Source organism: Chaetodon trifascialis, chromosome 4, assembly GCF_039877785.1.
Source record: "Chaetodon trifascialis isolate fChaTrf1 chromosome 4, fChaTrf1.hap1, whole genome shotgun sequence".
Lineage (NCBI taxonomy): Eukaryota > Metazoa > Chordata > Actinopteri > Chaetodontiformes > Chaetodontidae > Chaetodon > Chaetodon trifascialis.
Genome location: NC_092059.1, coordinates 19,814,223 through 19,835,987, shown reverse-complemented (window position 1 = coordinate 19,835,987; position 21,765 = coordinate 19,814,223). Strand labels below are relative to the sequence as shown.

Here is a 21,765-nt window from a genome sequence, read left to right as displayed (position 1 = left end):
TCTGCAGCCAGAGACACAGACAGACGAGCCATTCAGGAGCACAGCAAAGTCTGGAGTCAGGAAATCCTTCTGCTGCAGATCCCTGCTTGGCAAAGCACTGGTGCACTGCATCAATCACACCTGTATTTCACTCAGAGCCATCCATGAGAATTAAACCTGGAGAGGACAATTAGAAACAAATGAAAAGTCTGGTGAAGTACGTATTATGAGTAGTACATCTGGAAAAAGCTCCACTGATAGCTGCAATATCAACATTTGACTTGTTCCACTGCAACACTGCGCTTAACAACACATGTAACAATGGGAGACTTCCCTGGCTAAACACCAAAAATACATCTCCATTTGACAGAAGTTATTTGAGTGAGAAGATCTAGAAGTTATTTTGGCTGAAATGGTGAAATGATATTGGTGGGCTGGCAGCTCTGTACTCACTATTATCAAGATCACAACTAAACATGGTTGAATGACTGACTAAAACGGAAAAATCAGATATTTATATACAGTATGTCGACTTTCCAGCAAATGATGCATCATGAAGAAATGAAAATGAAAAATTCTCATCACACAGTTAATGCTAAATAGCATACTGGTGTTAAAACTACGCGTCAGGGTCTAAGACCCAAGCGTAACGAGCTGGAGACACAGACGGGTAAAGACATCTGTGATGACCATTTGATGTGAGTTTATTGGTTAAAGACTCTACTATCAACTTCAGTGTGAATGACACATAAAGCAAACAATAGAGGGCCACCTGGGGACTCATCACATGACCAACGGAGATGGACAGAAGGTATGATTTCATCCATCTGGCCGTCTCCACATAGAAGAAGTTCTGGATAGGTTTGGTAAAGAATCACTTTTTTGGTGAAAATCTAAAATGAGGAAGTGAGAGCATCTTGACAGGTGCAACTGTGGCCTCTAGTTCAAATCAGAAAAAAAGGCTAAATGGTGGGCATGTTCAGTGACAAGTTACCACCCAGAAGCTGTCCTTATGAGAGGCTGCACAGCTGACAGTGACCCCTCTCCTCAGGACGTTAACACTTTACATGGGCAGAAAGTTTGCAGGTCTTTAAAACATCCCCTAATGTCTTAAAACTCAAATCCAAAAAACACTATTTAAAAAACAGCCTTTGAAATGAGCCCACTCAGTGAGCCTGGATAAATAGGAAGAAATCCAAGTGAGATGATTTTTTTTTTCCCCAATCAAACAGCCATGAAACATATATTTTGTGCATGAATGCAACATTGGTTAACCAGAAAATCTCCACAGAGTTAGAAGAAACAGTGAGAAGCTGGGAGGAGGCCAGCTGTGCAGCTGCAAGTCAGACACGCTGCAATGCAATGAAACACAGGGAGGGAGATCGAAAGAGAGCTGATTAGAGGTCAGCTGTGGAGTGCTGTCACACTTCAAAGCCTCACATCATTGGACCTGACTGTAAGATTCTTTAACACATGAGCTATCTGTCAGTTTTTTCAATGTTACAGGCAGCAATCAAAACTTGAATTGCCTAAATACAGGAGGCTCTGATCTTTGTCAAAGCTGCTGGAGTGAAATTGAAGCTGCGACGAAAAACAGGACTGGATTCATGAAGGAGTGGCGTTTGAGAGTGCCGCTTTCATTCATGTGCATCCTGCCTCTTCAGTTTGCTTTCCCACAGTTGTACCTGCAGGAGAAATCAATAACCTTCACAGAGATGTGGCATCACGGTCTCACATGCATCACCTGTTTACTAGTTTAACACTGAAAAGCAGAGGATCTTTCTTAAGGATTATTCTTAAAGATTTTAGCAGCCTGGGGGAAGAAACGTTGGACACATGGTGGATATTTTATTGGCTGATTCCAGCCATTTTAACACTCACTACGTTGAAATGTGAATTCCATACCTGTTTGTCCTGGAAGAGGGAACCCTCCTCTGTCGCAGTTTTTCCCTTTTCCTCCATTAAGACTTCTTTGTGGAGGTTTTCCTTATTGGAGCTGAAGGTCTGATGATAGAGGTGACGTGTGCTGTAAAGCCATCTGAGGAAAATTTCAGATTTTTTTTTACCTATATGATTAAAACTGACTTGACTTTTAAGACAGCAATTAAAAAGTAAATAAATAATTCAGTATCTCCCCGCCATTTTCTCCTGACTGTGTGAAGGCTTTGAAGCTGCATTTACCTTTGTGTTTGGAAATCATTAACATAATACCATTATTACTGTATTGTATTATATTTGCAAATATTTTAGAGGCTTTCCCTCAGGCGTCTGTTCATAAGCGTTTGAAGAGGGTGGAGAAAGTGGGTGGATGTATTGAGAGGATCTGGACTTTCTAAAATCCTTCTGCTGACTGCCTCGTGCAGAAACATGCTTCATATAGCATTTGGTCGATTTTAAATAAACTCTTTCCCTGTCGTGTTTGAGTACCAGCAGGGTCTCTCCATTCTCTGCCCTTTTCCCAGCAGCGCGTGAAGGCATCACGAAACCCTGATCCATTGATGCGGAGATCCAGGCGCCGGTAGGACTCCCGTGTTTCCACGCCTCCCACTTTCACCCCCATTGTGGTGAATCTCCGGCTCACACACACTTTGCCAGACTTCCAGGAGTTGGAGTGACTGACCGACGACGGAACACCGACAACGCTGAAAAGAAAATCTCCTCTTTTTACGCATGGATCTACTGTCTCCTCCTGACGGATTTCAAGGAGTCGTGGTGGTTTGCGCCGCTGGGAACTGTGCAGACTCGAACCGGAGAGAAAGGGCTCACGCAGTCTACGCTGCAAAGTTGTAAAAGTAGTTTCCCTTGAAGTTTTTTTTTTCCGCCACCAGTTCAGACTCCCGTGTTTCTCCGGTCTGTGCACACAGCCATCATGGCGAGGCGGACAGGGGAGCAACCCGTGCTTTTGACGCCGAGTATGCGCGCTGCTTTCCGGGATAAACACCTTCGGCTTCACACGGGCTTGTTGGCTTTTTCGTGGAGCTTCGTCTTCATCTGCTCGGCTCTTTCTTGTGGATATTGCGGAGCCGAGACGGAGTTTTCCATCCTGGAAGAGGCGCAAGTTTTGGCCGATCAGATGAAAAAGCTGTCCTCTCAGGAGCTGGGAGTCTTTACTATGCAGGTAAAGGAGGAGAAAGCTTTAAGTTTGTTTTTTTGTGTAAAAAAACAAAGCAAACAAACAAACAAAATTATATATTTCTGTTTCACTTCGAGGTGCAGTGCATTTAAACGGCGTAAAGCGGATTGTTAAAATGGGGCGAAAACAGCATCATGATGTGAAATGACAGGAGGAAAGAGATAAAAAATGTTAGAAAACAATAAGCTCTTTCCTCTGAGCTGCAGCAACAGCAGGCGCTTTGAAGTTAGGACGCATTTTTCTGGGACATGAACACGCCGGAGGTTCGTGTTCCGGCCGGCTTGTGTTTCACCTTTTATTATTCCCGAATCTGTCTGAACACACGCATTTGACTGGAGATCAGTTATTTCAGCGCATTTGCTGTGTGTGTGTGTGTGTGTGTGTGTGTGTGTGTGTGTGTGTGTGTGTGTGTGTGTGCTGAAAAGACAAATGGAAAGGTGAATAAAGTGTCACCTGCACTGAGCAGCCATGAAGCAGCATTTCACTGGATTTTCTCCTAAACGCTGGATCTTATTTATCTTCATAATTAACACCATCTTGACAGAATTAGCTCTGTGTGTGTGTGTGTGTGTGTGTGTGTGTGTGTGTGTGTGTGTGTGTGTGTGTGTGTGTGTGTGTGTGTGTGTGTGTGTCAAGTCATGAGACGTGCTTCTAAAGACGGACACGTGCCATTGTGCAGATGAAAAGCCAGTAATGATTCAGCTGGCCTTCAGTGGCTCTGAATATGAGGAATAAATCTGAGAACTGGTCCTGTAGATGGACACACGTTGTCTCCACCAGCGGGGCTGCAGCTGACCTACTGCTCAGTATTATTAGATTTTTGAAGTATTGATTATTTGCTCTGTTAAAATGCCAGAAAACAGTGAAAAATGTCCATCACAAGTTCTCAGAGCTGGTGGGAGTGATGACTCTGCTGTCCATTCATTTTCTGTCCTACTCATCCGTTCATTGTCTGCCTGCCATGGCTTTTGGCTTTTATCAGAGGTGAGGCGGTTCATGCTTTTGCCTCCTTTTGTTTTCCTCTTCATGAGAGCCAGAACACCCAATTTGTGATGAGCATATCCTCACATTAAATTTATTTTAGAGGTTAGTGGAGTGGTCTGTCAGATGACTGATGAAATGTCAATCGATTTATCATAAGTGTCTGCCAATACTTGCAGGTTTTCTTTATTATTTTATTGTTCTATGACAGCAAGCTGAAAATCGTTGAACATTGATAGTTGTATAGAAGACTTAAGTCCTCCAGTTTGTCGTTTTTCAAGCAGAACATATCAAACATTCAAGATCGACCTTCTTAACTCAAAGGATTTGCTGTTTGAATTTGTCTCGTGGTAATAAAGTGAACACTGTGTTTTTGTTTGGGCTAAATAAGAAATCTGAATACGTCATCTTGGGCTTTAGGAAATTGTCACATGCTTTTTTCCCTCTGTTTTCTGACATTTTGAGGCCAAACAGTTCATCAGTGAAGTGAGGAAATGATCAGCAGGTTAACTGAGAATGAAAATAATTATTTGTTGAAACCCAGCCTGATTGTAAACAGACTACATGAACAGAGCCAAAAACGCTAGTTTGTCTTGTCCATCCGTGAGGGCTGCGTCGAGTCACCAAATGGCAGGAGGTGCAGGGTGCAGCGCCGGGTGCTGCAGGGTGTGAGGGGGGTGTTTAGCACTTCAGAGGCAGAGGCGCTGGCAGGCCCCGAACACAGAGGCGAGGCAGCGGGGGGCCCTGCCCCCAAATGGTGTTTCATCTTCTCTGCTTCCATGCTGAGCTGCCTTCATCCCGGCTCTGGGAGTCAGCTTTGAGGGCTTCCTCTGATCCCCCCGGATCCGCCTTTGTCACCGCTCGTTCCTCCCTGAGCTGCAGCCTGTGCTCGGCGTCTGCCTCGTCTCTGTCCTTTCCATCGCTCTCTGCTGTCTGTTCGTGCTGTGTGTTAGGTTTGTTTTCTGCAGTGAAAATGAATCACCCTGTCTTTATTTCTGGTTTCCCTCCATGTACACAGCACAGTCAGCCGCAAAGATGTAATTAATGTGAAATATTTTTCACGACTCATTCTGCTTCCACGCGGCCCTTTGAGATTATTTATGGAAACATGCGTTCGGAGCCGTCCCCCTGCGTCGTGGGAAAACAGTTTGGAGGCTATCATGTTGTTGTACAAGCTGTGAAAATGTGACTTGGCACGAAGCTGATGTGAGTTTGATTGAAGCGGTGCATTTCATGGATTCGTCAGAGAGGTTTTCCATGAACGTAAGCGACGTGCGTCCAGTAAAAAATGTCTGCATCTGCCGTGAAAACAACTGCGGGACTCTGTCGGCCGTGCCGCCCGCGGGGACACCTGCTCCGATGCTCAGATGCGGCCTGACTCTCAGTGTGCAGGTGTGCCGGTTGAACTGGATTTGACTTGGATTTATCTTTCTGCCTCTTTGGCATGTACTCCTGTGCAGTTTGGAGGGCAGTGATTTTCCACTTTGTGATTTATTTATTTTTTTCCTCCCTAAAATTAGTTTTTATCCAAACAGCACTGTAAACTCTAAGTTCTGATTTCTGGAGTCACATCTGACATTCATTATGTCTTCCAGGCTTTTTGCAGCATGCAAAGTTGTCTCTGTATTATTTGGGAGAAGATCTGAAGGGTTTGTTATCGAGCGAGCACCCCGTCATCTCCATTTAAAATGCAACTCTACCTCTCTCCACTCCACCCCTCATTCTCTGGCAGATGTGTAATTTGAGGCTGGCCTTGTCAGTGCGTCTGAGTCACTGGGTCAACTTTGTTCAGTCTGTCATTGAGTTAGTCAATTATCAGGGGACACGAGGGTCCACAGGCGATACTTTCTTCAAGTTGGGAGGTCAAGTTTACAGGGGAGGTTTGTCAGGTTTACACTGTTAAACTGTATTAAAGTTTTTTTAAGGTATTCTTTAAAAAAAACATCATGGATTATGATTATGTTATTGTATTTCATGTACACAACTTCTCTACTTACTTCAATAAGCGGTAATTAGAAGATAATTGAGGGAAAACTCAGTGAATGGTCTAGTAGTTGTAGAATATGATCATGCATTGATGTAATGACTAATAAAGAGCCAACATGCTGCCAATATTCATGATAAGAAGCCACCGCTTAATGGTGAATATGTGTTCCTTAAAGTGTTACCAAATCTCCTTCATGGTCACCCTGTCAGCTAATATTTCTAGTTTTCTGATAACAAAACATTTAGAATTATCAGCTTTTGCACAGGATTTGAGACATATTTCAGTTTTCTCTACATTTGTGTGTTTTCTTGCTTAGTGAGTCGAGGACAATTTACCCTCCCGATAGTCACTTCAGAGGTGTTTTGCATCCGATTTCCATCATTTTTCCATCATTCACATATTACATTTTCCTTGTGCTTATTGTTGTCATTTATTTAAAACAGCCATAGTGTGCCTCTTGCCTTCTTGCCAGTAACCTTCTGCGTTAAGAAAATATTGACGTCTTTCTGAATGACACTGATGTCTGCCATGTGACTCAGTGGTTTAGGGGAAAACAATTTTCTCTGACGTATTTAACTAATGAGCCCCTCATGTCAGATTTTCTGTGGCTTACAGGAGGAGGTTTCACATGGCAGTTTGGACTTAGCTTTGGATGTAAATATGAAAGTGAACCTCCTTTCCGTTTTCCATGTTAGTAAAACACGAGACTTGCGCCGCTCTTGTCATGTGGGCGGCGGCCAGAGCCAGCACCGCGGTACATGTTTCCTGCCCCACTAACAGAGGGAACCTGACGGTGCAGCGGACCAGCATGTGTGGAGCGTCATTACTGGAGAAAGCCAAAAAGAGATCGCTCATCACTGTGTGAACAGTCCAGCTGACTCGCCTTCACTGGGAGGGTATTTATGCCCTGTTGGCAGACAGTTTACAAAGGAGATTTCACTGTGTTAGTTTTAAGAACCTTAATCCACAGAGAAGTGTGGTTTGTTTTTGAGGCTGGCTCTTCACTGTCCCCGGCCCCCTAATTGAATATTGATGGTAATTTGAGGGCGGTGGAGGTTTGTGCAGGAGAAGGAAGGAGAAACCTGGAGGAGCTCGGCCGCTGTCGTTAAGCTGTGATTTTCTGGGTTGGGTTTGGTCCAAGGGCAACACAAGTTGAGGGGCTGTCACAGAGCCCCCCGTTCCTGCTTTATTTTTTTGTCTTCTTCTCACTTGGACTAGACATGTGGAGTCGGGCTCTTTTTAACATGTATGAATGTCTTTCCTGTTTCACCTTTTATTTTAATCTTATCTCTCCACTTTGTCCTGGCTGCTTACGTTGAGTTTCTTCTCTTTTGCTCGCTGCATCAGTTGCAGAGGCAGACAGGCGGGCTGGGAGGAGGAGCAGGAGGGTTAGAGGATGTACAGCAGGACATCAGGATTCCTGCTAGGTTCTCTGCGGTACAGCTTCAAAGCCGTCTTGCCTCTTACTGCATCGCCTGCATGGCTGCGTGCTCAAACAGTCAAGGTTACCATGAGCCTCGCAGGCCCTCTGCTACATGTGGGACTATTACCGTCTCTCATTCGTTCTCTCTTTTGACTTTGAGTGCGTAGTTTTCTCTCTTTTGCTGCCCGACATTGCACATATCCAAGCATAATTCCTTTCAAATAATGATGTGAAGGTAAATGTATGTTCAGCCAGTCTGATGTGCTGCAGCACTCCACGCAGGCCTCCTCAATGCTGACTGCATGTTTAGCTGAATAGAAGGTTATAGCGTGTATAACCTTCTATGAAAGGACACAGCCTGTCCAACACTTTTCTTCACAATAACACTCATCCAAAGGGCAAATGAACACTTGGGTGTCAAATATATCTCAAAGCACATTCCTGAACCTGTCTTGATGGGGGGATAATGGGGCTCTTTTTGTTACCCACCCCTCAGGGCACAGAGGTTGCATAACATTATGGATCTCTTCCCTGTTAGTTAGTCCCCTGTTACATTGACATTACAAATATTTCCTCTAAAAAGTCACCAGACTCCATTCACAAAAACAGCAATTTTATCATTGTAATGGAATATTTTCCCATCTACAGTTAAACATTTACATGGACAGAATTTTAAATATTAACTTTCACAATCACAGTCAAATGTATGGATTTCTTTACAATTGAAATATAACTTTGAATTTCCCATCACCATCTCTTGTTTCCTCCTGTGTGTACCATTGTCACACACGTGCACTATGATGTGGAAAACTGAACTCCCCTCCTGGTTCCTGGTGTGCAGCTGTGGCTCTGTACCATTTGAGCTAAAGCATCCAGGGATGCTTTGTTTCAGTGTAAGTTCTTATGCTTTGTCTAATGTGTCTCCCGGGTGCTGGCTAGGTTAGGGTTAGGGTTAGGTTTGGGTTAGGGTTAGGGTTATGTGTAAAGTGGGTTTTTAGAGCTCTTTCACTGAAAACCAGCTGAAAACAGTGATGACAGGAGCAGAGAGAATGAACCAAAACAGTAAATAAAACCATTTTCATACCAAAGACGAGCATAGTCAGACTGGTTGATGTGCTTTAACCCATTGACAGCATTGGCAGACGCCATTGTCCGCCTCTCATGTTGGAGGGATTTCTTCTCTCTCTGTTACTCCGACCTCCTTTCTCTTGTGTGAGATGTTCAGGTTGAGCAACAGGTGCTTTGTATTAGTCAGACTTGCATTGCGCTGCAGTGGCACAAATCCTCGTTTTTAGTCTGACCATAAATCGTGATGCGCCTCGGCGGTTTATGAGCGCACGAGGCTGCACTGAACTATCTGCACCTCGGCTCTGTTTCCATTTTAACTGTTGCTGTTTTCAAACTGTTATTGCAGCAAGGTTTTTTTAGCACTTCCTTTCTTCCACACAGTTATGGGATTCTTGGTCCCAAGTTGATGCTGATCCATGAATGCTTTATAACTCCGGGTTTTACTGTTCTGTTTGCGTGCGTGCTTCAGTGTTGTGCCGTTTGATTTTTTTATTTTGAGCCGAGCTGCGTTGGAAATGAATGTGGACACTGGTGTGATAAGCTGTTGGGTACGTTTCAAATTAAACTTTTCTATAATTCTAAAGTTAAATTGTTTCATTGAAATTAAGAATTGTGCTTCTTGAGTCCATTTTTCATGGAAAAGCAGGGCCCTCAGCCAACAGCTGCAAAGTCCCACAGCGACATCTGCAATGTTTTAAAACTTGGAATGACCTCGATATCAGTCTTCAAAATTCTTGGCCCGTCCAAAACCCAGGGAAACAACCTCGCTCTGTCGACTGTTACCTTTATCATCACAATGCAGAGGGGAACAGAGCAAAGGGCCACGTTTTCATTTAGCGCCGAGCTGCTTGTATGTTTTGGCCTGAGTCCAAGCAGCGAGAGGCTCAGGCGCCCCTCGTATCCAACTCCTCTGCACCGCCGTGTCTCCCACCTCCAAACTGAACACACATCAGACACACTGACGTCCTCAGACTTGTTGGACAAAGCTGGGATTTAAGTGCTGCTGTCACACGGAAACTGTGTCACTTCTGGGTTGAAGAAAAACAATCTGAATTGCTTGTCAATCTTGATTGTTTGAATTCGTACGAGGGGTCCTTGGGTGGCTTGGTGGGATTTTGTATGTTGAAGTGAAAACTGAGAAAACTTTGTTTGATGTATTCTGATCCATGCAGTGGCTTTTTGCCCAGTAATCCAACTTCTAGATTCTTGAGAAGAAAACTGAAAGATATCTGTACACTGGAATCAGAGCTTCTCCAAGGTCTAGCAAAGTTGGCCTGTTGACCCAACGGAAAACCAGGGTCAAAACTGGGCCAGTGCTGGGTTGAAACTGGTCTTTAGAGGTCCAGCACAGACTTCACACACTGCTAATAAAGCTTAAATTTAAAATTCGATTTCTGATTCCAGCATTTTTTGCATCCATCACTCATGCCACTCAGGTTTTACAGATGTACACTCAAATATTCTCAGAAAGAACTCAGAATATGACTGAAGGTGAGTTTTGTCTTAATGGCGTCCACCTACATAAAGGTCACCTTCAGTCAAATGGCAATCTAGATGTTAGCTGGTTGGCTAACATTCATGAATAGTTAAACTCTAAGTGCCTGCCACAGTTTATGGGATTGTTGTGACTGCAGGTGGCTTGACCCGAGCTCTCGGTCTGTGTTTGATGATGAGGTGTGATGATTTAAAAGAGGAAGGACGGCAGTGGCTGGAACAGTGAGCAGACTCTGCTTTATTCAGTCGGTGCCTATCTGCCAGGCAGCGAAGCCTCGCCTGCCTGCTCTCTGCAGGCAAACAACGGGCAGACGAGTGTGTTTGTGCTGAAGCTGATCATTGATGTGGATTTCCATGCACTTCTTCGTTACAGCCTCTGGTACTGACAGTCTGTGGCTGTGTGGGATAACCTGTCTCTTTTTTTAATAATGCCAGCCTTGTAGCTGGTGCAGGTGTTTTATCATTCTTGCTCAGCTAGCTTGCAAACAGAGTCCCAAAAAAATATGATGCTTCCTTTCTGCATTTATTGGGTAGCACGGTGGCACAAGTGGTAACACTGTCGCCTCACAGCTAGTAGGTCCCCGGTTCGAATCCCGCTGTAGGCGCTGGTGGCGTGTCCTCCACCATGTCTTCAGTGCCTGCTGCTCGAGGAAAAAGGGGGCCTTTCTGTGTGGAGTTTGCATGTTCTCCCCGTGTTCACCTGGGGTTTCCTCCTTAAATAACCCCCACTAAAAACATGCAAGAAGATCACCGCCTGACCAACGGTGACGAAGAAGGATGGGTCCCCGGGCGCGGGCATCGGCTGGCAGCTGGCAGCCCACCGCTCCTGGTCTGCCGCGGAGGAACGACGGACCGAGGATGGGTCAAACGCGGAAAAAATAATTTCACATAAAGCATGGCGTGTGTACAGTCTCCTCCTCCCTGTAGCATGTGTGTGCTGTGATTAATAAAGTAAATCTTAATCTTAATCTTAATCTTATTGTGAGTGAAGAAAAAAGTCTCTTGAAATTGTAAATTGACCCCAAGCTTGGAAAAAAATCACTTTTATTCTTTGGCCATGAGATTAAATCCTGAGTGACAGCAGCAAAAGTTAGATTTAGGCCATTCAAACTTTAACAAGAAATGTGTCTTTTTTTTTTCTTTTTTTTTTTTTTTTAGCTATGAGCTCTTTTCATCTGCAGCCATTGTCAAATGTCTGCTTTTCTGGGCACATGTCACTGTTAATTTTGTGAAATTTCCTGCTCAGACTTTCTTTTGACCTGGCCATGTCCATTTTGAACAGCTGCCAAATTACCTCCACAGAGAGCTGAACAGGCGTCGTGTATCATTTGGAGTCTGGCTTCATCTTTCTTTGAATCTACCTGCAGCCCACTTCCATATCTTACTCTACGCTTGAAGCCTGCTGGAGGAAAGATATGAGGAGAAAAACATTTTCAGGCCTCTGTTTTTTTTTCCTCCTCTGGAGCTTTTGGACAACATGACTCCCATTCATTTCAATCAAATCCCTTTAATTTTTTTTTTTTTTAAGTACAGCCTTGTGCACTGTCTCTTGGCTCCTGCTGGACTGCGGTCGGGACGGAGCATAAAACTGATGTTCTTCCCCTTCTGCACCAGCTGTTGTGGTTTAAATCTGTCTGTACTGTCGTGGCCAGATCATTTATCTGACCGCTTTTTGATCTGTTTCCCACATCTCCCAGTCGAAGAAGGCCTCTCTCTGCTCCGCCTTGACTGAAATTGGTTTTGCAGTGATTTGCAGCCTCCTCAGCCTTCACCTTTTTTGTCTGCTTTTGCTCTAAATCTCTCCTCACTTGTATCCCGTTTTGACCTGCCCTATAATGCTAAGCTCCTGTTAAGAATCTCGCCTGAACATTTCTGCGGCTGCTATCTAACTGCAGTGTAGTTAAACACGGTCAGATTAGGGAAAATAACATTTTTTCCAGTTGCAAACATCCTGTCGTTATCGGTTTGACCTGAGACGAACATTGGGATGCAAATCGCGGTGGTGCAAGCATCCATACACGCGTCTGTGCGCTGTATCATAATGATGTAGAGAGCGGGGAAAATTAATTAGTCAAGGTAAATGCAAATTATTTTAATAATTAATCGTGTCAGTAATTTTTCAAGCCAAAATGCAAAATACTCACCAGGTCTAACTTCTCAAATGCAAGCGTTCGCTGCATTTATCCATAATATTTATGCTGATTCTTGTCTGCTCGTTCGCTCTCCATCTTATTCCACCAGTAATTGATCATCAAAGCTTGTCAATTCATTTTCCTTCTGCTGATCAGCGCTCATTTTGTGTGTTTTGAGCTGAGCCCTGTGCATCAGTGGTACGTCCAGGCCCTCCAGGTTTTCAGAGAAAGTAGCGAACTCTTTCCTCTGCTTATTAAACAGGAGAACTAATTAACGAGCTGTGTTTAATCACCTCATTCTCACTGTTTTTAATGATTCTCCCTCTCTCTGTTACCTCTCACTCTTTCTCTCTCATTCACCATCACCCCCTCTGCCTCGGCTTTCTTCACACAGCCACACACACACACACACACACACACACACACACACAGAGAGAAAGCGATAACAAATGCACTCAATGAGAGAGAGAAAAGGATCTTTATTGGTGATCCAGGCTTTGTGTTTTTTTCCTCCAGATTCCTGCCAGTGTTACTTAGTTAGCTCCAACAGGGCTGACCTGGCAGTGTGAGCCAAGGGACCCCAGGCCACCCCTTAGCAAGTCAGCCCCTTCACTCACCACAATAGGCAAGACTCAAAATGAACTCCCCCTGAAAGAGAGAAAGACAGAAAGGGAAGGGGTGGGGGGCTTGCGTTGAAGGCGAGTCGAGGGACCAGTCCCCCCCCCAGACACCATGAATTTGTAAGGCCCCATCCCCCTCCCAATGCACACACACACACACACACACATACAGAAGAGGCTTTGCATTCTCGATGAGGAGAGAGTTGGAGCTCCTACTGTGGAGAAGCAGATCAGTCTGTTTTTCATGCCTCTTCTCTCTCTCTCTCTCTCTCTCTCTGTTTGTGCCTCTCTCTCTCTGTGCCCCCCCTCTCTCAGGCCTCTGTGTTGCATACATAAACTCACCATAAACCCAAACCTCACAGTTGTGGAGAAGCGCTGTTCCTGCAGTTGGCTCATTTTTCCATTCTCTGCAGTGTTTTTGTATTTGGAGCGTACGAGTTTGTTTTTTCTTTCCACTGTAGGTTGCTACTGTTTGCTTTTTCATGTGCAAAGTCGATTCACTTGTATTCTAGTCTTTGACTTATATTGTGCTTTTTTGTTGACACTGTGTGACCATGATTGACTAGCGACTAATTTGTGGAAGCTAATGGGTTCAAAGAAAGAATAAAGGATGGGTGCATTTTTTGGCCGTATGTCTGACTGGGAATATATAACAGTAGCTTTTGGGGTTCTTCCTCGAGACAGACGGCTGTTAAGAGTGCAAAATGTGGGAATGAAAGAAGACTGGAAGAGATTGTGTGCAGCAGTAGCAGCCAAGAAATGGCAGGTTTCTCATTGCTGAGTCCCTCTCTCTCTCTCTCTCTCTCTCTCTCTCTCTCTCTCTCTCTCTCGCACGCACACACACGCACACACACACACACACGCACACACACGCACACACACACACACACACACACACACACACACACACACACAAACACACAAAGCACGTCTCGGCAGTTTGCATCTTTCTCTCTGATGGTGAGGAATTGTATGACGCCTCTCCAGCTCCAGGGTCACAGGGTTGTGGAGGTCAGCTCAGTTAGTCTAACTTCTCTCCTCACAGCCATTCATAAACATGACTTCTGCCACTTAAAGGTGCAGTCAGCAGTGATTAACATGACGTGTCCAGTCGCTGTTACTTCAGTGGCTGCTGAGATTTAATCAACAGGTTTATTTGCTGGCCCTCTGATGCTTTGCAGCGCGTTCTGCACTGCACGCACGCTGAACTGTGGATTCATTTCTCAAAAAGCAGGGCGAACATTGGTGCACCAAATTAAAGGCAGATGAGCTTTGAGCCCTGGAAGCTTGAATACGGATGTGGAGATGCAGCCTATGATGTAGTGTGTAACATTAGTCATATAGGCTAGAAAGCATAGCTTTGGGAAATGTTTTCCCCCAAACATGTTTATGAAGAACATTCATGGGCTCGTGGGTAAAATGCTTCACTCTTCAATAATGGGCGCATTACTGACTGTGGCTTCACTGTTACTGTCTGAAACCCTTTTAAAGACAGTAAAAATAATGATGGCTGAAGAGCTGAGAGGAATAGTTCCATGTTTCTTGCTGAGAGTTAGATGAGAAGATTTATGCCACCTTTCATGTCTGTTGTTCACCAAGTACAGGGATTAGCATAGCTTAGCATAAAGACTGAAAGCAGAGGAACATTGCTAGCCTGGCTTTGCAAGTTCTGTGCTTCATATCCTTTCATACTGAATATAATTGGATGATAAAGAAGGCAGAGAAAGTCATCGTCATCACCTGTGTCTGTGCTGCTTTTGGTTTTCCTGTGTGCCTTGAGGTCTTCTCAGCAGTCTGACATGATGCTGTCACACAGCACTTTCTGGTTTTGTCGGTCTTCTCCGCCATCTTTTCATCTTCTCTGCTCCCCATACCTGTCTGTGGGCGTAATTGCGTTTGTGGGTGGTGATATGTGAAGCTGTCTCATGCGTGTTGTCTTCTGCCAGTTCACCGCCTTTGAAGAAAAGTCAGGAAGTGACCCGGGCTAATGAGTTGAACTTTGGACTTTCTGCTCCTGTCTCTGTAAGACAAGGCTGGTCGGGAGATGAAAAGAGGTGCAGCGTTTTTTATTCTCGCGGAGAAAATGGCAAGGGGGAAAATGTGATGCAGCTTGCTAATTAGGAGGCAGGGAGGAGTGTCAGGGCTTTGAGTGTGAGATGAAAAATGGGTAGACCGCTTCAGACACTTCCGGTGTTCCAAACACATGTAAACACCTGAAGTCACACACTTACACTCTCTCTGTCTCGCCCTACGAACACACACCTCGCATAAACACAGACTCGTATGAAGCTGCATGTACGGAGCGGCTGCAGCTGTGTTTGGCTATCAGTGTCTCTGAGCTCACTTATGTGTTTGCCAAACGAGTGGCTTATTTGATCTGGACTGACTCACAAGTAATGGAAGACGAGCATTAGGAAAGCCAAACAGGCTTCGCTGTTTTAACGCTGAAATGTTCTGCTGCTGGCATGCCAACACGACTCCAGATCACAGAAGAGCGCAGCTCGTTTTTCCAGGCTGGAATGAAGAAAGCGTCCTCTTTCAGATCATCTGCTTTCAATCTCAGTTCATTCCGAACTCCAAATATGATTTTGACATAATTATTTCAATGCAGAGAAACGGCGAACTTGCCGCTGTTGCACTACGTCACCTCCGAGTGTGTGAGCATGGTGGTTTTTCACTGAAGACTGCAGCAGCAGCAGTATGGCAGACATTTCCTCCCTGTTGGGATGTCAGCCCAGCAGAGGAGAGAGCTCATTTAGGATGGACATAATAACTGAGTCCTTAGGTTTCAACGTATTCAACTCAGTGCCCAAATGATAACCATAATGTCTCACGCTGGGTCCCAGACTCATAAAAACATATTGCTCTTGTTGCATAGGGACCATCTTGAATTCATCTCACAGCACATTTGACATCTTGGCTTCTCATTTCAGAAACTTGACAGATTCTCATGACTTTGCTCTCTGGCTGTCTCAGCCTGTGTGTGCAGGTTCTCTTGTGGTGCCCCCGCTTTGATTTCTTTGCTAAGTTACAAAAAAAACAATCGGCCGTTTGGTTAAATAGACAGATAAGATCGTCTGGTTCCTGTGTTGGTTCCACTCTGGGCTCCCTGTGTGGACCAGCAATTAATCCTTTAGTTCTTTCAAGCAAATTACTGGGACAGTCTGAAATGGTGCTGCTGCTCGCATCTATATAAAGTCCGATTTTCAGGGGAGAACCTCTCGCACCAAGGAAATAATGTGTCTTCATGTTTCTGGCAGCAGCATCAGTTTCACCCCTCTGTCTCCTGTTCAAAAGAAACCCCATTGTCTGTCTGTGTTTGTGTATGCGTGCATGACTGAAATCAGTCCTGGTTTAGCTGAGAGGTCTAATGTTCAGCCAGTTTTACAGCATGCTGCTCTGTCTGACTGATGCACTCTTTGTTTTTTTCTTCAGCGGAGGCCCAGTTACCTCTTTCCGCAAGAAACCGAAATTCTCATTTTATCCAGTCTTATCCGTCCTCTCCTCTCCTTCCAAACTTCCATCTCCCAGGCTTTTTTTTTTCTTTCCAGAAGGCGCGCTCATTGCCAGGTTTGGCTGCTTGGTGCCATGCCAGCCTTTCTCAGTCTGTCTAGCCTTGGTGTTGGCGCTGTCAGCCAGCTGGGGTTTGTGCTGGCATCTCTTGGCAGCTGGGCAGGAGACAAACTCCTTGTGCACATTCTACATTTTAACGAACTTGCTTATTCATATGTCAGTAAATGTTACAGTGAAAGAAATCCACAAAATTAAGTAAGTAAGTAATACACATTGAATTTTCGGTCTGAGTGTCAAAGCTGGCTTGCTCTGTTTACATTATTAGCTACTAATTAAAATGTTGTTCATGCTACTGAAGATTTGATTCGTTGTTCTGTTAGATAACAACAATTCCTGGATCAGGTTTCTGCAGTAATATCTCCAAAGGTAAAAAAAAAATCCTGGATGAACCCGCAGAAGTGAAGGAGTCATTAAATCAATAGTAATCACAAAAGCACACAGAGCACTTGTTATACAATGTAGCTACTGATACTGAAACAATGGCAGCTCAGCAGCATCCAGGTTTGAGAAGATTTCAGCATAATGGAATCACTCTGTCTCGTGGTGTGTGAAGCTGTGTTGCATTTAGAACAATCCTTCAAGCGAAGCACGCAGCAGCCGGGCCTGTTGTCTGGACCGCTGCATGCTTCACTTGAACGAGTGGTGTGAACGAGCCGGATCTCTTACTCTGCCCGGAAACGTTAATCCGTCAGTGTTACTTGGTCAATGTGTGAAAGGGCTCTTACACTGATACTGAGCTCTGTGGGAACTGGAACCCGTGTGTGTCTCTCTGTGTGTGTGCATGTGCACAGGTAAGAGTGTGTTGGTTTTCATTCCTTTGCCTGCGTGGGTGAGTAGGTTGAGCGATGCGACGACATGCTGGATAACGAGACAATAGCAGTTCATCAACTGGTGGCGACGTTGATGTAGCGTTTACATGAGGGCACTATCTGTCCATGCTCTGTTAGGCATCACAAATGAAATGAAAGACCTTCATCGTTTTGCATTGTATTGATGATTGTGACAGTGAATAGTTTCTTAGTTGAATTTCCATCAAAGTTGAAAGAAGTTTTTATTGTCATGCGTGCTCATATTCCTGAATCAGAGTGCTGCTTAAAAAACAGGAAACCAGGGTTCACAATCACATCTCCAGACCTTTGCTGCGTACAGGATAATACACAGATCACTGACTGAAACATTGACTATAGACTTCTGGAGAAATCAGAGTTATTATTTGCCATCTGGCCATCTGTCTGTCCTTTCATAGTTTCATAGTCCACTTCTTGATTGTCTGTACCCCAGAATATTTCAGGTAGCTTTAGTAGAGCTATTTCACGGAAAATGAACCCATGAATTGCCATTTTTGCTGTTAAAGAAAATACCTCTTGCTAAAACTTTCAGTATATATCAATATATAAAGTGACATGTTGTCTTTTCTACTTTAGAATGTGAATGTATGATTACTGAGCAGTGTTTAATGAGGTCCCAACGCAGGCATTTTGATTGACCGTTACAGCAGGAATACCAAACGGAAGATTCTTCTTTGAGAGGGGAAGTATGTCTCCTGCTTACTTAAAAACAGAAACACTGCTCCCCCTCTCCTCAGATTCACAACAGCAAAGTCACTCGTCATTTACATACCAGAAACTTGTGAATGTCCTTGGGGAGCCCTCTCCCTCCCCCTCTCTCAGAGTCTCTCTTTTGAAAACACTCGTGCTTGAGCTTCTGCACACAGCAATGATCGACTCATGAATCTGAATAGGAGAGGTTTCCGATGTTTAGACAGCATAGGAAAGAAGCCTGATGCATATTCAGTCGACACCCCCTATAGGCGTGCCTGCTGTCTAAGAGCTCGGCTTGACACGCTTGTGAAACACAGGCTCTGTGTGTGTGTGTGTGTGTGTGTGTGTGTGTGTGTGTGTGTGTTATTTTTCTTTTCTTGTTAACGAATGTAAACAATGTATTTTTCTCTATATTTTTTTAGATTTACATGTGAAAGTGATTGTGATATACATTTAGGCCTTTTTTTTTTCACTCAAAAGCTGTTTCAGTACAGAGGGGGAACACCCTGTTTTTAATGGTGTGGTGTTAAATGAGGGAGGGCTAATGACACGCATTACTCAGGGAATCCAGAATCATCAAAACATCTCGTTCATTTTTGTTCTGTAAATTTGATGTGTGCAAGCTGCATAATGCACCCGGAAAAATAACCCTAATCAGTGCGTCCTTAGAGTATCATGCCGACAGCGTGCTTGGAAAGTCATATTTTTGGGGTTCAGCAGGAAAGTGTAGATCTCCATAGCCTTGAAGAGAAACAGTGGAATCTGCCAGTGGCTTTAATTTGTCTTCACTCAGCTGGTCCAGGGCACAGTTTTTTTTTCTAGTAGGGGAGGAGCGCTTGTTTTCCTCCTGAGGGTAGTAGTGCTTGCTGGCAGTTGTGTTCACTCACATGACTCCACCCGTCCTCCAGGCACTTATTTTGCCAAATGTCACTTCCTAGTGTTTGAACTGAAGAGAAGCTGAAATGTGCTTATATGCCTATATATTTAAAACACTCCTTCAAGCAGGCTTGTGCACAGCACTGTGGCAGTCCACAAGAGGTACACTAAAGGAAAGAAGTGGAGTAATATAACTGTAATGATGGGCTTCCCTTACCAACCTGAACCCAAACCCAGTCCAAAAGCAAGGATGTGATTCCCACATATAAAGAAGGTGCACAGAAGCTAACACTTGTGATGGAAAAGTGCTAGCTAAAAAAATGCAGATACATCTGGAAATGACATAATGTATGAACTTCAGAAAGAGCTAACTGTTGCTACATTAGCCTGCAATTCTAGGAATAGCAAGTAGGCTACAGCAACTGCTTAAAGTTAGCACAAATGTTGCTATCTTACTAGTTCGTTAGTTGGTTAGCTACTGAGGCCAGATATAAATGTCACTGGATAATGTATTATTGATATTCAAATAGTGACTAGAGCCTTTATTGAACACATTTAACAGAAGAAAGACCTGGACCTTGCTGACTCTTCAGTCATGTTTCTGTTCAGTTAGCTTACTCAATAGCTGCTAGCTACCAGGGTTAGCTAGTTTTTGTCAGATAGCTTGGACCTTTTTATTTTTTTAATTTTTTTTAATTTTTTTTACCTGCCAGAAGAGTGAACCAAACCTTACTTTGAAGAGGGATAACAGACAGACTTTAATTTAGATTTTTATCATATATAAGTAAGATGGTTATTTTTTTCCATCTGTTCCCAGTTTGCTACTTTGCTAATTTGCTGTTGATGCAAACTCAACAGCTCATCCATTTTCCATTTTAAGCCTGTTTTTCCTGGATTTTATTGTGAAGTGTAGTAGAGTCAGTTCAGTCAGTGAAGCTGTGAACAGACCATTTACATAAAGAAGAGACAAACTCAGAGCAACAGAGCGGTGAGTGAAGACATGGCATGACTATGTTGTTGTAATGGTGAGAAATTGCAGTGAAAGGTGGCCAAAACCATTGCAGTTTCCACATTATCTATTTATTTCTAATCCACATTTCAGTGGAGAAGTTTTTCCAGTGTTGTGACTGTCAGGTGTGTGTCTCACAGGTGGAGACACCTGGGCTGTGTTTTGCTCTCTGGATAATGGTTTGCACCCTGAGTCAGTGCGTTGTAAATGTGTTGTATTTGTTTGAAACTTCTTGGTTGTGTGTGTGACTCCCAGTTGCGAGCACCATGGAAATACTTTAGTCCCATTTTGTTCTGCATGAGTTAAGTCTTAAACTGAATCGTTAATCTTTATTCTGGTGTCTTATTTGGATGGGAATGGAAGTCTGTGTGTGTATTTAATTCTCCCTTATGTTGTTGGTTTTTGTAGCAGAAGCTCTGACTAACTGTGCCTCACCTGAGCCAAAACCATCTGTCTTTGTTTGCATTTCTTTTTTTTTTTTTTACTCATGCCCCCCCAATATATCATATCTCTAAACCCTTTTTGTAGGATCTCTGTCCATCTGTCTCTTTCTCTTCATTCTTTATTTTCTTTCTCGCTTTCTTTGTTCCTTGCACCCTGTTCTACTGTGTTTGTGTCTCTCGGGCACTTCTGCAGACGTTCGAGACAGCTCTCTGACACAAACTGTGTATGGTAGTTACTGAACTGCATCTGGACAATAGCACAGAGAGATTTGTGTATGTGCATGTATTTTACGTGTGTACTTTGGCATTGTGGTTTCCTGCCGCAAGTGAGGGTCACAACTCATAAACTGTCCTCCTTTTAATTTACTTGTGTGTGTGTGTGTGTGTGTGTGTGTGTGTGTGTGTGTGTGTGTGTGTGTGCGTGTGTGCGTGTGTGCATGCATGCAGCTGCAGAGCACTGACCATGTACACAGGTCAGACATGAAATTACAGTGAAAAAGGTTTTCGTTGTGTCATGCTGTATAAGCTGTTATTTGCTGTTAGATGCATGATGCATTTGTTGAAGTTGGTCATTTTTATGTGAGTCAATATGAATGCACATAAATGTGCTTGTATATCTGTAATTTAGCCAAGCATGGGCTGATGTTTTCCTTCCTCACCACAGCTCCCAGGTTGCCTCCCTCGGCACGCTGAGTAGCCAACACAAATCCTGTATCCAGTTAATCATCTCATGTCATAAAGATTGATGCTGTGCTGTGTTACACTATGTATGCATTACTGTACTCAGTAATGGCATTTTATATTAGTAATAGTCACAAGTGTGGGTTTTTTTTTGCCACGTTGTCATTAATGTGTTATGGTCGATACTTGCTCTCCTGATCACATGTCAGGGTAATGTGCATTTCTGTTGACAGGCGCTGAGTCTATAGGGCCCTTCAGCGTGAACCATTTTCTGTTGAAGAAATAGTCCAAATGAAATCACTGTTGCTCATGGCATTGATTAAGCTAGCGAAACAGAAAGGTCCTATACAGCAGTCCTGCAATAAATCATTAAGCTTATGATGTTAATTTTTAGTAAAACAGATGAAATCCTCGCTTGTGAACGACTGAGCCTTTCCAGGATGCCCCTTCATACCCAATCATGATACTATCACCTGTTACCAATGAACCTGTTTACCTGTGGAATGTTCCAAACAGGTGTGTTTGAAGCATTCCACAACTTTCCCAGTCTTTTTTGCTCCTGTCCCAGCTTTACATATTGTCTTTGTATTGTTTTCAATAGAGTATATGTCAGAGAGCTCACATTCTGTTTTATTTATATTTTACACAGCGTCCCAACTTTTTAGAATCAGGGTTGCAGTTACATTTAAAAACTGGTAAACGTGTGTGCGTGTATGTCGTATCACTTTCACACACAAACACATGACATTTGACCCATTTCTTCCAGACTGCTGTCACTGGTTAATTCCAGGTTATTGGTGTTAACATGAGGGTCAGCAGGACCAG

At 43.8% G+C, this 21,765-nt stretch overlaps 1 protein-coding gene across 1 annotated transcript in view; it reads left to right on the top strand.

The window, feature by feature from the left end:
* The first annotated feature begins 2,562 nt into the window (after nt 1-2,562).
* Nucleotides 2,563-21,765, top strand: part of cachd1 (cache domain containing 1) — an 82,742-nt gene continuing 63,539 nt past the window's right edge. Inside the window, exon 1 of the mRNA XM_070961455.1 lies at nt 2,563-3,097. Within this exon, the coding sequence (XP_070817556.1) occupies nt 2,849-3,097 (249 nt within the window). The 5' untranslated portion in view covers nt 2,563-2,848. The remainder of the gene's footprint in view (nt 3,098-21,765) is intronic.